The following is a 14,607-nucleotide window of genomic DNA, read 5'->3' as shown; positions in this document are numbered from 1 at the left end:
TCAGGGGGGTTTTATGTCACTAATCATGTGATTTGGTGAGTTTAATGAGCAACGACTTTTATTGATTAAAACATCTCCTAAAAGAACGAGTTGGTTTACTGTTTATTATTTATTATTATTCTGTCACTTTGCTTTTATTCTCCAATCCTGGTTTGTTTCGTTTTCTTAGTCAAGTGTTTAACATGAAATTTAAATATTTCATAGCAAAATATGATTAATGACGGATTTATTAAACATTATTGTGAACTTAACTGTGCAAAAACAGTTTTCCGTAAATTATAATCAGCGACAACAGTATTTATGAATATAAGCATATTTTAATCTTTATACTGTGTCTTAAAAACAGTGAGACAGGAGTGATAGCAGACTGTTAGCTGATTGGATGATTCCACAGGTAGAGACGGATACAGGAGCCAGTTATTCACACAGGTGAATTACTGGTTCTTGATCTGGTTTTGTATTCCTGGAATCACTAAAGAAAGTGAAACAACAGCTCCTCTTCTGAGTCAGCTGATGAAGATGAGGATTAGAGGTGCATAAAAGTCAGCAGACAAGGTTTGGACACACATGACTGAAGGGAATGTCACCTATGACAACCTGAGAAAAACAATGCTTTGTCAAAGTAAACCCTCTGTTCAGCTAATCCAGTAATAATACACATAGACTGTAGAGGAATATGGAATGTTGATTTGTTTGTTGTTAACATTTGAAACTCTGTTCATGTATCAAACTATAGAAGAATAAAATGTCTGAGAATAAAGAACAGAAACAGAATAGAGGATGTGAAGTCCTGAGATTATTAAGGGGAAAGCTTTTAAAATTACTTTTAAAGATACAAAATACCTAAGAATGACCTCAAACGTCTCTGTGCTGCATTGATTCACATTCATCAAATAACCTCACAATGATGTCATCAGCTGCGTGGAAACAGTTGTGATGTTTAATTATACTAAACATGAAAACACTGAAACAACATCTGTTATTTAATTTTGACAAAATGTGCTTCACCATCAAAATGAAACTCACATTAACAAGATGAACAATAAAAAAGAAATTTAAGTTAGACAGAAAACACATAAATAACAGTACTGGTGATAAATGACACTGACTTTGGCAGCAGCTTCTTCTTTTTACATTTACTGCCGAAGCCTCATTTGCATATCTGACCAGCAGATCGACACCAAACCTGGTTAAATAAAATAAACTTTATTTCTCTGTTCTTTCGATCTGCTTCCCCCTGAGACGACGGTAGATGTTGTGATGTCACAGGTCTGTGAGGCGGGGGCTGGAGGACGTCTCAACGTAGACACACCCTCGGTACCCTGAAGCTGATTGGCCGCCGCGGAGATCAATCACACGACTGTGACTCATCTCTGACTCCCTCGTCTGGAGCTGAGCCTCGCCGAGCAGCGAGTCCCACAGCAGACCTCTGCTCCACAGCTGGACACACACACAACCAGAGGGTTAACGTGTGTGTGTGTGTGTGTGTGTGTGTGTGTGTGTGTGTGTGTGTGTGTGTGTGTGTGTGTGTGTGTGTGTGTGTGTGTGTGTGTGTGTGTGTGTGTGTGTCCAACCTCGACAGAGATGTGTGTGTCGGGGCGTCTCCTGTAGAAGATGCCTCTCAGGTTGAACTCAGGGTTTCTCTCCGCTTTGAAAACTCTGGACCTGATGGAGACGCCCTCACAGCGAAGAACAGCGTACACGTCTGGAGCTGAGGCCACAACAAGACAACAACAACAAGACAACAACAACAAGACAACAACACAGAGAAAACAATGTGTTAAGAGGAAATCAGAAAGAGCTGCAGGGTCACATGTGCTTTAAATCGTGTTCATCTGATATAATAAAAACTCTGCAGATTTAATTAAAATAAGTTAAATTTCATCAAGCCTTAAGAGTCCAAAATACAGTTTTATATATGTTTAGCGAAGCTTTGTTTCACTTCAGTAAGTTATTTATCGCTCAGACTCCATTTATTCTTATTATTAACATCTCAATGCTTTTATTTTGAAATGGTATATTCAGTAAATGAATTTTATTGTGGACAAACATGTATTTAACAATGTTCTGGTTGATTTTATTTTTTTGGACCAGCTGATAAAGGTGTGTGTGATGGAGCATGGATGCTGACACCTCTGTGTTTGGGGGGGCTCAGGCCTGAAGCCTTACGGAGGTGGACCGTGGTCACCACTGTGGGCGGGGGCAGGAAACACTGGAACAAAGGCGGGGGTGGCAAATCGTCTTTCAGTTCCCTGTAAAAACAAATAAATAAAATAAATGAATAATAATAATACATTTATTATTTAAATTATTTATTTAAATAATAAATAAAGAACAAATGAATCATGGGACGTTGGGCTTGGGGTCATCGGGGTCGTCCTTCACCTGAGTCGGACACGTGAGTGTGAGAAGAGCCGGAGCAGGAAGCGTCCGGCGGCGCCGGGCAGGAAGGTGGTGGGCAGCACCACGTAGCGCCCCGGGGACAGCGCCCCCCTCAGGGTCACGCTGCGGGCGTCCATGTAGACGGAGCTGGCCGCCTGCTCCCCCACCCGCTGCACCCGGCTGCACCGGTTCACCTCCACCTGAGGACCACAGGGGGGGAACTCACCTTTAAAACACACACACTCACGTTTCACCGGCTTCTCACCTTCAGCACTTCAAAACCGATGGGGAGGTTCTCCCCCCGCCCGTCCTTCCTGTGGATCCGTCTGTCCTCCTGCTGCAGACACATCAGCACCTCCTCCTCCTGACCTCTGACCTCAAACATGAACTAAACACCCAGAAGGAGAAAGAATTCATCCTTAAACTCAACAAACCGGGGGGGTCAAACTCACTTTCACTTGGGGCATTTTTATCAGTTAAAATGGGCTAAATTACTGCATTGTGGGAAATGTAGTTTTGGTCAAAGCCCACTTTTGACTTATCTTTAGACGCTCTGACCTTTTATGCTCTCACGGGCCACACAAAATTAAAACTCACCTTCTTTACCTGGCATTTGAGTGTTTTGTGTGTTATTTCACATTATTTTAATTTTTTTTATCTGATTTTATTTCTGCTTTTAATTTATTTTAAGTTATTTTATTGAATTTTTATTTGATATTTTATTTAACTGCATTATGTTCATGGTTTTATGGCACGTCTGTTGTGTTTTTATCTATTGACTCTGCACCACTTTGGAAACCTTCTGTTTACTTAAATTGTTCTACATAAATAAAGTGATTGGATTGGACAAAATGATGTGGAGGGCCACATTTGGCCCCAGGGCCATGAGTTTGACCCATAAAATATTTCTCACTCCCCTGTTTCACCTGTGGATTGTGGAGGAAAGTGTCTCTGTGGTTGATGCATCCTCCACATCGACTCCTCTTATCCGCCGGTGCCCCCCAGCCCTCCACGTCGCCCCCGCCGTCGTCTTCCTCCCTGGACTCCTTCACCTCCTCGTCTCGCCCCCTCCGTCCTCCTCTTCCTCGGGTTTCCTGACTTTCCCCGAGTCGGGCCTCCTTCCGTTTGCCCCGCCGCTCGTGATTCCGCCCCACGCCGAGCGAGGCGTTCACCTGGAGGACAGCGGGGGGAGGAGGTGTTCCTGGCGGGGCGGGAGCCGGAGCCCACTCCCCGTAGGAGTGCACCTCCCTCCAGTGGGAGCCCGGCCACAGCAGAGCCTGTTCCACCAGCCAGCACACCACCACGTCTGTGAAGAACCGGCAGAAGTCCTGGAAGTCCATCCTGAGGGAATGAAATGCTTTTATTTTGCAAACAGCAGGAAATGAAGTATTTTATTTTGAAAATAAATAAAATCGTACCAGAATTCTCCCACATCTCGCACCACCAGACCCATCTTCTCCCGCTCTGCGCGACTCATCTGCAGCCACTGCTGTGACCTGCAGGGGGCGTGAGAGAGCAAATGGAAAAATGATGAAGCTGCGAACGTTTACGGCTCCGTTCGGGCCATTTGTAAAGTTTCTCAGACTCTGTTAACGTGAAGGACAGATGTCGCCTCGTAAAACGAGTCCACATCAGTAGTAAAATGTCAGGAACGGCTGCAGCGGCTCCATAAAAGGTTGTCAAACACTGATCGGAGGCGAAGGTTTTATTCCCACGACTCCTGCAAAACGCATGATGTCCTGATGTGAGGCATGTTCCTCACCCCTGACTCCAGGAGCCCTTCCAGTCCGTGGTCCCCCACGGGTTCCTCATGCGCACCATGAAGAGCCGGGGTGCCCCGCCCGTCTGCAGCTGCTTCTCCCCCAGCCTCAGCTTCCTCACCGCGGTAACGCCGTAGGCGTGGCCTCGCACCAGACCGCAATCCAGCACCGACTCCACCGCCTCCCCCTCCGCCGGCTGGGGGACACACATCAGACCCTATTCACACACGGGGAACACGCCTGCAGGTCTGAGGGGTCACAGGTACTCAACCCCACCCGGATGGAGCAGGTGATCAGGGCTTTGCGCTCCTGGGCCTTGGTCAGCGTCTGGAACAGCGCCCTCCTCTGGCCGGCGTGTCGGGTGAGGGCGTCGCCATCCAGGCTGATGGGCTCCGAAACGCCGCCGGTGAAGTCGATCAGCGCCTCTGTGGTGTTTCCCCCCTCCAGGGCCTCGTAGCAGCCGTTCAGTCTGGAGACAAAATATTAGAATAAAATTATTTTTTACACACAACTCATCAAAAGTGAATGTGATTCATCAGCAGGAACCTCTTTATTATTATTATTATTATTATTATTATTATACATTCATTATTATTATACATTATTATTATTATTATTATTATTATTATTATCATTATTATTATTATACATTCATTATTATTATACATTATTATTATTATACATTATTATTATTATACTTTTATTATTATTATTATTGTTGTTGTTGTTAATATTAACATTATTGTTAATATAATATCGTTAATATTTATTATTATTAATAATATTATTATATTATTGTTATCATCATCATCATCATTATTATAATTATATTATTATTATTATTATTATTATTATCTTTCCCTATTGTCTTAATGTTCTTCAGCGTATATTTTCCCTGTTCCTCTCTGCTCTTATATTTAAATGCTTCTGTAACGTTTAAATTTCCCAGTTTTGGCTAAATAAAGAATATCTATCTATACATTTAAACGCGTTAAACAGTGGTGATGGTGGAGCGGCTCCTACTTGGCGTAGGCCTTCTCCAGCAGGGCGCTCCAGAACTCGCGGGGCGTGGCCGAGCGGCAGAAGAGCAGCACGCCGTCGCCGTTCACCGGCAGACGGTCGTCCACCACCACGTCCACCCAACGCCCCAGACGCCAGAAGCGGAAGTGGAAGATCCCGGCGTAGCGGTTGGGACGCTTCGGGTTCCATTCCTGGTCCGTGTGGTCGGGGATCACCTGGGAGGAGGGCAGGACAGGAAGTCAAGGACAGGAAACAGGAAGGAGGAGGAGGAGCCAACCAGAAACACAAACCTTCTGCCACAGAGTGGGTTCTGATGCTAAACAGGAAATGGCGGCAACCATCCAGCAGTTACCCAGACTGCCTTGGTGTAAGTCTCGAGTGCTGATGCCATCGACGAACAGGCGGGGGTCCTTACAGATCTCCTGTTCAGAAAGAAGAGACAAAAACACACCTTCAGCCAGAGGCTGACAACCAAAACAAGGAGCTGAAAGGGGCTAAAACGCTTCAGAGGGGTGAGGGAATAATCCTCCGGTAACGTCATGTTCAAATAAAACCCTGTTGACCCCCCCAGCCTGAAATAAACCCGTATGGATGACGGCATGAACGCAGCGCCGCATGGAGAACTGCTGACGCGGCGCTTCCTGTCCTCGGGGACCCGTTGACCCCGGTTGGACGGGGTCAGGTAGGAAGGAAGACGCGGCCCCCGTCGGATGTAACTCGGGACAAGTGGCGATCCCCCCTGAGATGATGTCAGAGCGTTTCTGAGCGACGCGTCGGAAACACGATGCCGGGATCCGAATCAGCTGATCCAGACAGCAGGGATCCACATTAGAACACCAGAGCGGTGAACGAGGGGGGGCGGCCGCCAATAGATCGCACCTCGTGTTAACTGTGTCTGAGAAAAATGGATTTATCAAGTAAAAGAAAAAGTCTCAAGTTCCTAAATATGAAACTGTGTAAATTTAAGAAAAAAAATGGATCAGTTTTTGTTAGTAAAACCTTGGTTTGAGACAATGGTTTCACAGAATGAACCCCGATCCGTCATGCAGACGAGGACGTTGAAAAATTAAATGAAAAATAAACAGCTGGACGGTACCAACAAAAAAAATGTAATCAGATATTGATAAATTATAAATAGTCGTCTGATTGTAAAGAAGGGGTTTAAATTTCATTTTACAAAAAATAGGAAAAATTTGTCATTTAAACTAGGAATACATAAATTAATGAGCAACAACAAATGAAGACAAATTTCCTTTCTCAGTATTTCTGGAATATTTCGAGTTGACATCAGAAATTTAACACGACTCTGTTTCATCTCTGACAGGAAAAAAGTGGAAAAATCAGCAGGAAATTGAAAATGGAAGACTTTTGAGAATGTTTTAAATTTGTCACTAATGAGTGTTATTTATGACACAAACACAACATTATGTGTGACATTTCATCACTCAGCTCCTCTGTGGGGAAGCCTTGACATGATCGCAGTGCCCCCCCCTTTTTTTATTCTCTTAAATTCTATTTTCTATTTGTCTGAATAAACCTTTGATGATTCTATATAATCTATATCCTGACAGTGTTTACTGACCTACAGACTGCCCCCCCCCCCCTCCAGGTGTCGTGTCACCTGGACTATTTCAATTTGCAGCTGTTTCTGTGAACGTTGGCGTGGGCTCAGCTTTCAGCGTCTGACGCCTCTCCTATAATAGAAACGCTTTAATTAACCCATTCTGATGGAGACGTAAGAGCTGGGCCGGGGGGCTCCTTTTAGTCCTGGGGGGGGAGAGGTTATGTTTTAAAAACCCCTTCCTGCAGACGTTCGATGGGGTTTTAAAGATGAAAACGTGCAGATCTGTGTGGCGACTCACCCCCGGCCTCTTCCAGGTCAGTCCCTGGGGGGGCTCCCTCTTGTAGAAGAGCGACTGGGGGTTGGGGGGGAACAGGGGGTCTTTGAAGAGCGCCCCCCGACGCAGACAGCCGCGCCGCAGCTTGTGGTAGTTCTGACCCTGGAAACGGCTCAGAGGTTCAGGCATCGTGTCTGCAGAGGAGACGAGGGGGGGGGGTGACTGGTTCATCTGAGGATAGACCCCCCCTCAGCCATGGGGGGTCATACAACACTGTCCTTCAAATGTGGAAAAATTGATCCGGGGTTCTGAACCAAATCTGGATCTGATTGATCTGATTGGTCGAGGCTCACATCAGGGTCAATCGGTGCAATGCTTCATGGGTAATCTGAGCCGTCCCGCCCTATGAAGGCTGCCTCATATTTTATGGTATTGGCAAAACCTCTGTGTGTGTGTGTGTGTGTGTGTGTGTGTGTGTGTGTGTGTGTGTGTGTGTGTGTGTGTGTGTGTGTGTGTGTGTGTGTGTGTGTGTGTGTGTGTGTGTGTGTGTGTGTGTGTGTGTGTAGGGTCAACTGAGGGTCTGGCTGTGCTAAGAGGGAAAACAGAGATGATGTCACCTGATGATGTCATCAATGATTGGATCAAATTCATGCAGACATAAATAATAATTAATGATCAGTCAGCGACTCGTTGGTGAATACAGACTCCTGTGAAGAGGTCATTTATTTTGGGGGTTTGTTTAAATTTTTATATCCATTCTTTTCCAGTGAGCGACACCCGTACAGGGACTCTTTACTTCCAGTTTCTAAACTATTATCTGTAAAATGTTTCTGTTTTTTATGTGTTTATCTTTGTTTTAATGTCAAGATAAAATTTCCTCAGGCAGAACAATTAACCCTGAATTATTCTGGAAATATTTGAATATTTCTGTAAAAAAAATTCTTATGAATAAAAGTAACATGTTTTTTTTAAATAAGTAAAAAAAAATTAAAAAATAATTTACACAAAAACAAATTGATTGATTGATTGATTGATGACATGTTTTCTAGGATCCAAGAACAGGAGCGCATTGAGGATTTTTTTCCTACATTTTTGAACATTACAGTTGTATTTTTGATATTAAGGCTTAAAGCGTTTGACAGATATTCATTAAACTTGTTGGAATTGTGGGGCATAACGAAGGATTAATGATTTTATTCAACTTACTGGTGCAGGAGCCACAGGCCTTGTTTTAATGGTGCAGCTGTCCGGCTGGAGTTTGGATCAGAGTTTGATCGAATTCAAACAGACCGACAGGCTTTAGTTGAGTTATTACTTATTACTGCTGCTGTCAGTGTGTGTATTTAAAGGGCTGCAGTCGTCCTGTTACTGTAGATTGAACAGTAACTTTACTCTATCAGGAGTTCATAAACTCATTATTACATGTATAAAAGTGATTATGAGGCATGTTTTCTAACATTAAACACATTTTTACCTTGACGTCAGATCAAACCAATCCCTGGGTTCAGGCGACGGATCCAGAAACATGTCCAGCTGTAGAGAATCCAGGTCTGTCAGTCTCTCCTCTCTCCTCCTGTTATTATTTATCCCAGAATCACCTGATAAAAGCTGTCCTACTTGATGTCTTCCTGTCTTTTAATTCTGCCAGCATTGTTTGTTTCATCCCCAGCAGTGACGCTCCATCTGAGAGATGTGATCCACAGGACCTGAAGGAAAGCAGAGAAAAATGAAGCTTCAAGAATCAAGTGCAGCTCCGCGTGAGTTCCCTGTAACCATCTCTTATGGCTGAGTGTGTGTGTGTGTGTGTGTGTGTGTGTGTGTGTGTGTGTGTGTGTGTGTGTGTGTGTGTGTGTGTGTGTGTGTGTGTGTGTGCATACATAACAATGTCTAGAGTTAATGCACTAGAGTGTGCGCCCACGTGCAAACGGCGGTGACATCTGCAGAGCGGGGTGTCAGCGGCTGTAATCCTGGTGCAACTCGATCTCCTCCACACAGACAATAGACAGACGGTGGAATCGATGAGAGACACAACTCACAACCAGCAGTGGAAGAACCGCTTCACAGAAACATCACTATTACTCTCAGGTTTCACACGTCTGACACCTGTGTGAAAACCGTGACAAACCAGGATTCTACTCGCTCGCTGCTGCTTCTGCTCCTCTGCTCCTTCCCTCCTCCCTCATCTCTTTCCTCCTCTATCCTCCCGTCATCGTGTCCCGTTCTGTGTGATCTTCTCGGGGTTTTCTCCTCTCGCTCTCCACTCGTCTACGTTCTCCTCTGGAGGATCTGTTGCTGTTGCTGTGGGTTGTTGCCCCTGACACCTGAGAAACCAAGAAGCAAACAGGCCAGCGCCTTCTATTTTAACCACCTGACTGCCAAATATCAGGTTAATTATGCCCTCATTCCTGTCTTCAACACAAGTACCAGATTAGACAGTCATACTAAAGATAGAGATAAGGTCAAATAAAAAAAGGGATAAATGTTTTATACCAAGGAGTCCAAATTCAGCACAATTTAAACACGACTGACATGTGAATGAGAAATTCTTAAAGGCTAATATCAGAAAGCATTTTGTTTGCATAGTCCCTTGTATTTAAATACCTCAGCTTCCTTCCCTTTGTAACACATTTATCCTGAATAGCAGCATCTCTTTTAAATTATATTTCCCAGAAATTAAAAAAAAAGTCTGAGCTGCCTTTTAGCTTCACAAAGTCAGAAAAAGCCTTAATTTTCATGCTTACGAAATAGAAATAAATTGCGTCATATGTTAGTGTATGTTGCCAAATAAAACAAATATGTGATGGATATTTCGAAATTACAAAAACAACAAAAAATGTTTAGGCTTTTTAGTAACGCATATGTTACATATATATTACACTGTTACAACACGTAAAGGATTTGAAGACTAGATAACATCCAAATTAATCACTCATAAACAAAACGTAATTATATAATGACAAGTCTCAGGTCACATGATGTAGAAGTTCGCAAAATGTCAACAATGCTGCTGCAACACATAAAAAACGTTTAAAATGACTTTCATTGAATAATAAAGTGACTTCTCTTCTCTGTTTTTGTAGATCCTCGTTAGTCCAGGTCGAGGTAATCTGATTACTCTTCCTTGATGAGTTTCCGTTTTTCTTAACTCGACAATCTTCCCTGAGATCCAACCAGCAGGCATCGATTGATCATGTCTGTCAATATCACGCATGCGCAGTAACACTCCGCTGCCAAAAATGCCTATGTGGCCGCACTGACCCAACTATATTTACTTTTACTTCCCCTGCGGCTTTAAATATCATAAAACTGTTACCATGGATATTTTTGCGCTTCTTTTATTTAATGCGTTTTGTTTTGTTTCGACAAACGAAGACGAGAGACTCCCGAATAAATGCGAAGGTAAGACGAGGAGACGTTAGCTAGCTGTTAGCTAGTTTTGTAGTTCCTAAAGACGGATCTAAACGTCCGGAGGTTGTGCGTCAACAACCCGGAGACGTTCACGTTTCCTGAGACGTCTACACGAACCCTGGCTGGATTGACTTGTTTCCCGTCTGTCAGTGTGTAAGTTTCTGTCGGTGGAGCTGCAGGATGCCCTGGAGAAGACCGGTCGCTCCAGAGAAGTTCTGGAGGTTGGAGAAGTTCTGGATTCAGGCAAGAGAAGAAGACGGATCCGATACAACACGTCGTGAGTCCCGTCGGGGTTTCTACTGCAGCATCTGGAGAACATGTCCTGATATTTGTAGTAAAAGCTGTTTTAAAGAAGTCTGTGTTATTTCTGTGTTCATTGTGTTCTATTGACAGAGAGACTCGCCTCACTGAGGCCATAGACAACATCTGTGAAGGCATCCTGCAGTACAGCGTCCACGCAGAGAGGCCCGGCAGCCTCCGCTACGCCAAGGTCAAGCTCCTGCGTCTGCGTTTTACAGCTCTTGAACGTCACCTTGTGCTGCAAACCCACCGCTGACCGGTTGGCTTCTGTCTCAGGGCGCCAGTCAAACCATGACCACCCTGAAGAACCTGGTCCACAAAGGCGTGAAGGTCGACCTGGGTCTCCCGTACGAGCTGTGGGACGAACCGTCAGTGGAGGTGACGGACATGAAGAAGCAGGTAGGACGAGGTTTATGGAGGCACACGGTGTTTGTGACCCGATCCATCATGAAGTCCTGTTTGTGTGTCAGTGTGAGACCATGCTGGAGCGGTACGAGGAGGTGGTGGAGGACTGGTACTTCCATCATCAGGACCAGAGGCTGGAGTCATTCCTCTGCCAGAGCCACGTCCTCCAGGAATCAGAGCGAGGTGGACGCCTGGTGACGCTGCCTCTGGTTTCATTGGTTTCACTGGTTTTCAGGTTCAGGTCGATTACCATGTCTGCTGGGAGAGGAGAGTAATGAGGTTTAGCCGTTAGCTAGCATCAGGTCAGAAGTTAGAGAAATCTTTTTCACACATTTGTGGTTTTGTTGTTACAGGTCAAATCATTATTATTTATCTTAATTAGATTAAAACAATTTAGGGAAGCTTAAATTCAGAAGTTCAACTCCAGAGAGATTTTCAAATAAGACCGAAAGGAGGAATAAAAACATATCTATGGTTTTGTTTTATTTGCTGGAACCTTTTTTTTTTTTTAGTTCTAAATATTTCATCCTTCAGTTTGGGCTCTGCTTTCAGAAAAGGCTCAGTTTTCCTGCCTGTAAAAACACTTAACTTGAAGATTCATTATTCCTAACCATAGCAGTTCCAAAATGCTCACACAAATAAAATCCATTAAGGAATGAAAAAGAAGTAATTTAAGAGTCTAATTAAATAAAAGTCTCTTATTATGAAGTTCACACTCTCAGAAACCCAGTGAATAGCTCTTTCCTAAAACTACGTATCTTAAAACTCCTCTCGCGTCTGTTTGTTCACTCTCTCCCTTAGAATGTATGAACGAGGTGTGGAAAGGAGACGTGGGGAACAAGGGAGGGGCAGAGGAGGCAGAAAGTGACGGAAAACAAGACGAGGGATCGCAGGAGGAAGAGGAAAACCTGCACGACGCTGGGGAGCTGTGAGGAAAACCAAAGCCTGGGATCCCTGGAGAAACGGATTGTGTCTTCAAACTTTACAATTTCTGAAGTTAAACTGACGCTTTATGACCTCCAATACTAAATTTATATTTTCACAAAGCCAGGATGGAGATAATTCACAAGACTTTCCATCTCGTACTCACGTAGTGCCTTATGTGGACATGGATGCATCCACAAGGGGGCAGCGACGAGTCAGATGTGTGGACAGGCAGGAAGTTGTTCACTGCTGACCAGCAGCAGAAATAGGAAGCAGTGTGATGACAGACTTTTTCATCTAGAGAAACGCCTGCGTCTTTTTTGGAGTGTTGAGTCGTATTTTACTTGAATCCTGTTCGTTGAAGACGACAGTCTCTGGTGCAGGACTTTGAAGATCTATTTACCAGAGAGGGGACTTTTTATAGTTTGGCAATTTTAAGCGTCTTCCATTTAAAAAATTAACTTCCTCTCCTTTTTTTTAATAATCCAAGTATCGACATGTTTGTGTTGCATGAATCGTGTGAGACTTAATGTTTGCATGTCTTCCGATGTCGGATGGTTTTATCCCGTGTTGGGGCGTTCCTCCTCATGCTGACATCATGTTACTGAGTGCCATGTTTACCATAAATGCAATATTTACAATTTGTTACATTGTGAATAAAATATTTTTATTATTAAATGATTGAATATTTTTTTCCTGCATCTTGTCATCAAACTACAACATCCTGAATTGGTGACCCGTTAGCCGGTGACGGCTCCACGCCGCTGCAGGTCACTGATAAACGCTGATGAGCGTCAGCTGTGCTCCTGCTGGGCCGATCGGAGCAGCATGAAGCCTCTCAGCGCCGCCTGCCTGACGGTTCCTCTCTACATCCTGTCCACGCTGGACGCCTGTCAGTGCTATTCTTACCAAACCGAGCCTCTCTTCCTGTCTTTCTCTGAGTTGGCTGCTCTTGAAGCGAGCTCCTCTGATCCGAGCGAGACGCCGGCGTCTCCTGATGGGATCCAAACGTTTGTGCTGACTTGTCAGGAGGACAGCATGGAGGTCCTCATCAGAGCCCACCTGCTGGACCCCAGCCTGGCTCTGGAGCCTCATCGCTTCTGGCTCGGACCCCCCAGTTCAAGGGGGCGTCACTGCTCAGCTCAGGCGTCTGGAGATGGGGGGTACATCATCAGGGCCCCTCTGGGGGGCTGTGGCAGCACAGTGACGGTTGGTGAGCCTCTTAATCCAGATATGTGAGTTTTACAGTTATGAGCATTTTAGCTGCTCAAGACTCCAACCTGGTGCTTTTAATTTGAAAATTCAATGCATGTAGTTTACCCAGAAGTCTTTGCTGTACGACAACCTGCTGCTGTTTTCACCGCCAGCAGCTTCAGGAGCAGCAGCTGGGATTCCAGTCCGGTGTGAATATTCCAGGTGCATTTACACGAGACATTTGAGCCGGATGTGATTTTTTATAACTTGTTTAATCTCTTTGAAATTCCTCCACCTTGCAGGAGGTACCGGGTGAGCAGCCGGACCCTGGAACCAGCCTGGGGGCCCGTGTTCCCCGTCCAGTCAGCGCCTCCTGCCCTGAACTTCCACCTCAAGCTCATGACGGGTGAGTTCACTTCAATCTGATCGAATAAAAACTTCTACTGTGCTCTAAAAAGACACATGCATGTTAATTTTGGTCGAATAAAACTAAAATAATGAGTTGCTGTCACACTTCTCTAGCAGCACTTTTCTTATCCTTAATTTCCAAATGCAAGACTTACAAAGAATAAATTTCATAGAATGTCTTCATGGGTTTCCACTTTTCCTCAGGGGACTGGAGCCGTGAGAGGAAGTCATCGGTTTACTTCCTGGGTGAAACGGTCAACATAGAGGCGTCCGTGGATCACCCTCCTCTTCCTCTTCGTCTCTATGCTGACAGCTGTGAGGCTGCTCTGACCTCTGCTGCCCATTCGACCCGCAGACACGTCTTCATCGACCAACACGGGTGAGTCCCGCCGTTATGAGGCGCTTTAAACGCTGAGGGTGGGGCCTAACTGAAAGGTGGGGGCTAGCTGAAGATGTTTGTGATCTTTACAGGTGTCTCACAGATTCTCAGCTGCACGGCTCCAGCTCCCGGTTCCTGCCCAGGATCCAAGACCATCTCCTCCGATTCCAGCTCACACCTTTGCTCTTCCACCAGGACCACAGAACCACCGTCAGTGATCATGAGTTAAAACGTGTAGACCACAGCATGGAGGAAATGTCTCAGCTTGCCTCATGTTGTCTCCTGTAGATGTTTATATCATGCCACCTGGAGGCCGTCCCTGTTTCTGATGAAGAACCAATCAAAAGGGCTTGTTCCTTTGTGAACGGGAGGTCGGTTTCAGCACAGCTTCTTTATAATAACTCTCTCTGTAATTAAAAGACTTTCTTTTTAAAAAATGTATGTCCTCCATCAGCTGGAGGTCAGCGGACGGGGACCGCCGTCTCTGTGAGAGCTGCAGCAGCACTTTCGGATCTGACCACAGGAGGGCGCTGAAGAGCGACTCTGGGCGATCCACACTAGAGCTGCACCATGAAACCAGACTGAGACC

At 44.9% G+C, this 14,607-nt stretch overlaps 3 protein-coding genes across 11 annotated transcripts; 2 read left to right on the top strand and 1 right to left on the bottom strand.

Annotated features, from left to right (window-relative positions):
- Window positions 1-167: 167 nt before the first annotated feature.
- On the bottom strand, window positions 168-9,397 carry si:dkey-19b23.12 (calpain 5-like). Of its 6 annotated transcripts, none has more exons than XM_068307737.1 (15): window positions 8,919-9,397; window positions 8,599-8,706; window positions 8,475-8,533; window positions 7,025-7,194; window positions 5,453-5,584; window positions 5,166-5,377; window positions 4,419-4,611; window positions 4,145-4,338; window positions 3,801-3,878; window positions 3,309-3,723; window positions 2,648-2,770; window positions 2,386-2,582; window positions 2,134-2,252; window positions 1,575-1,711; window positions 168-1,440 (listed from the first exon to the last, which is right to left on the bottom strand). In XM_068307737.1, the coding sequence occupies exons 4-15, from the start codon at window positions 7,187-7,189 to the stop codon at window positions 1,264-1,266; spliced, it is 2,142 nt and encodes a 713-aa protein (XP_068163838.1). In that variant the 5' UTR covers window positions 7,190-7,194; window positions 8,475-8,533; window positions 8,599-8,706; window positions 8,919-9,397; the 3' UTR covers window positions 168-1,263. The 6 variants fall into 6 exon arrangements, with proteins under 6 accessions (XP_068163838.1, XP_068163837.1, XP_068163835.1 ...); XM_068307736.1 differs by having other exon boundaries at window positions 8,618-8,706; window positions 8,919-9,396; XM_068307734.1 differs by having other exon boundaries at window positions 8,475-8,706; window positions 8,919-8,985; window positions 9,126-9,396.
- A 775-nt stretch (window positions 9,398-10,172) lies between these two features.
- On the top strand, window positions 10,173-12,723 carry cnpy4 (canopy FGF signaling regulator 4). 3 transcript variants are annotated; one of them, XM_068307740.1, is made up of 6 exons: window positions 10,173-10,399; window positions 10,559-10,685; window positions 10,802-10,898; window positions 10,985-11,107; window positions 11,179-11,296; window positions 11,915-12,723. In XM_068307740.1, exons 1-6 carry the CDS (start codon window positions 10,315-10,317, stop codon window positions 12,043-12,045), a joined length of 681 nt encoding a protein of 226 aa, XP_068163841.1. In that variant the 5' UTR covers window positions 10,173-10,314; the 3' UTR covers window positions 12,046-12,723. The 3 variants fall into 3 exon arrangements, with proteins under 3 accessions (XP_068163841.1, XP_068163842.1, XP_068163843.1); XM_068307741.1 differs by having other exon boundaries at window positions 11,179-11,348; XM_068307742.1 differs by having other exon boundaries at window positions 11,179-11,415; window positions 11,915-12,054.
- A 55-nt stretch (window positions 12,724-12,778) lies between these two features.
- Window positions 12,779-14,536, top strand: LOC137590248 (zona pellucida sperm-binding protein 3-like). 2 transcript variants are annotated; one of them, XM_068307738.1, is made up of 6 exons: window positions 12,780-13,246; window positions 13,353-13,453; window positions 13,534-13,637; window positions 13,844-14,018; window positions 14,111-14,389; window positions 14,473-14,536. In XM_068307738.1, exons 1-5 carry the CDS (start codon window positions 12,866-12,868, stop codon window positions 14,304-14,306), a joined length of 957 nt encoding a protein of 318 aa, XP_068163839.1. In that variant the 5' UTR covers window positions 12,780-12,865; the 3' UTR covers window positions 14,307-14,389; window positions 14,473-14,536. The 2 variants fall into 2 exon arrangements, with proteins under 2 accessions (XP_068163840.1, XP_068163839.1); XM_068307739.1 differs by lacking the exon at window positions 14,473-14,536 and having other exon boundaries at window positions 12,779-13,246; window positions 13,844-14,228; window positions 14,307-14,335.
- Window positions 14,537-14,607: the final 71 nt, after the last annotated feature.

Source organism: Antennarius striatus, chromosome 23 (assembly GCF_040054535.1).
Source record: "Antennarius striatus isolate MH-2024 chromosome 23, ASM4005453v1, whole genome shotgun sequence".
Classification (NCBI taxonomy): domain Eukaryota; kingdom Metazoa; phylum Chordata; class Actinopteri; order Lophiiformes; family Antennariidae; genus Antennarius; species Antennarius striatus.
This window is presented reverse-complemented; position numbering and strand designations above follow the sequence as displayed.